The following is a 1207-nucleotide window of genomic DNA, read 5'->3' as shown; positions in this document are numbered from 1 at the left end:
TGCACATCTGCTCACAGACTCATGTTCATGTTTGTGCTGATGTTCAATGTTTTATGTTATGAGTGCTTAGTGTATATTTAGTTGATGTTTCTCTTAGTTCATATCTTAGATGTTATTACTGTTTTTCTTATACATTTTATTGTCGGATGTAACTGGGAGCCCGTGTACATAATTTCGCTCCACCACATGTACCACATGAGGTGCGAATGACAATAAAGAAACTCTGACTCTGACTCTGAGAGTTAGGGGACACCCTGGACAGGTTTCTGTTCCATCACAGGGACAAACAAGACAAACAATCATTCACTCTCTCACTCACACCTAGGGACAATTTAGAGTCACCAATCAGTCTAACATGTATGTTTTTGGCCTGTGGGAGGAAACTGGAGTACCCAGAGAAAACCCACGCATGCACAGAGAGAACAAGCAAACCAAGATTTGATCCGGCAACTTTCTTGCTGAGAGGCAACCGCTCTACCAGTTGAGCCAGCATACCGTCCATCTTTAAGGCATTTTGTATGTATTAAAATAAAATTGCATTGCCACTATTACAGGAGGAGTACTGGCCCCTCTTTCTCTCAGTGGTGGTGGTCCCTACTTTCATCCAGTTGTTGCTGTTGCCATGGTTTCCAGAGAGCCCTAGGTACTTGCTGATTGAGAAGAATAATGTCCATGCTACAATCACAGGTCTGTGTCATGACACTGCTACTCAAATTCAATGATATTTTGCACTAAAGGATGAACTGAATTACATTTTGCTTTTGCTACGCATTTTTTAGCTGAAGTTTCAAAGTTGAAGCTGAAAACATGAACTTGTGTTGACTTTTCTCCCTGTGATGTGATTGAGTTTTTTTTTTATCCTTTGCCTTTCAGCTCTGAAGCAGTACAGAGCCAAATGTAACATCCAAGCAGAAATAGAAGAGATGCAGGAGGAACAGCGCTCTCTGTGTTCAGTAGAAACACTGTCAGTATGGAAACTGCTGCTGGATGATTCAGTCCGCTGGCAGGTGCTGAGCGTTGTGGTCATCAATATTGGCATGCAGCTGTCTGGTATTGATGCTGTAAGTACTCTAAATACAATAAACTGGATGCTTATTAAGATAGTCCAAAATCTTTTGCTTTAATCTATTGTTTTACTTTGTGCCAGAACACATTAAGCTTGTAAGGATGTTAGTTTTCTGTGGCCCGGTGTTGTCTGTTTCCCTCG

At 41.3% G+C, this 1207-nt stretch overlaps 2 protein-coding genes across 2 annotated transcripts in view; one reads left to right on the top strand and one right to left on the bottom strand.

Moving 5' to 3' along the window:
• LOC119413748 overlaps positions 1–1207 on the bottom strand; it is an 880117-nt gene that overhangs the window by 279947 nt on the left and 598963 nt on the right. The window lies entirely within an intron of this gene.
• Positions 1–1207, top strand: part of LOC119407448 (solute carrier family 2, facilitated glucose transporter member 9-like) — a 25396-nt gene that overhangs the window by 2865 nt on the left and 21324 nt on the right. Inside the window, exons 4-5 of the mRNA XM_037674276.1 lie at positions 555–687; positions 874–1061. Of these exons, the coding sequence (XP_037530204.1) occupies positions 555–687; positions 874–1061 (321 nt within the window). The remainder of the gene's footprint in view (positions 1–554; positions 688–873; positions 1062–1207) is intronic.

Source organism: Nematolebias whitei, chromosome 1, assembly GCF_014905685.2.
Source record: "Nematolebias whitei isolate Nwh7 chromosome 1, NemWhi1, whole genome shotgun sequence".
Lineage (NCBI taxonomy): Eukaryota > Metazoa > Chordata > Actinopteri > Cyprinodontiformes > Rivulidae > Nematolebias > Nematolebias whitei.
Note: the sequence above shows the minus strand (reverse complement) of the source record. Positions and strands in the feature narration are given on the sequence as shown.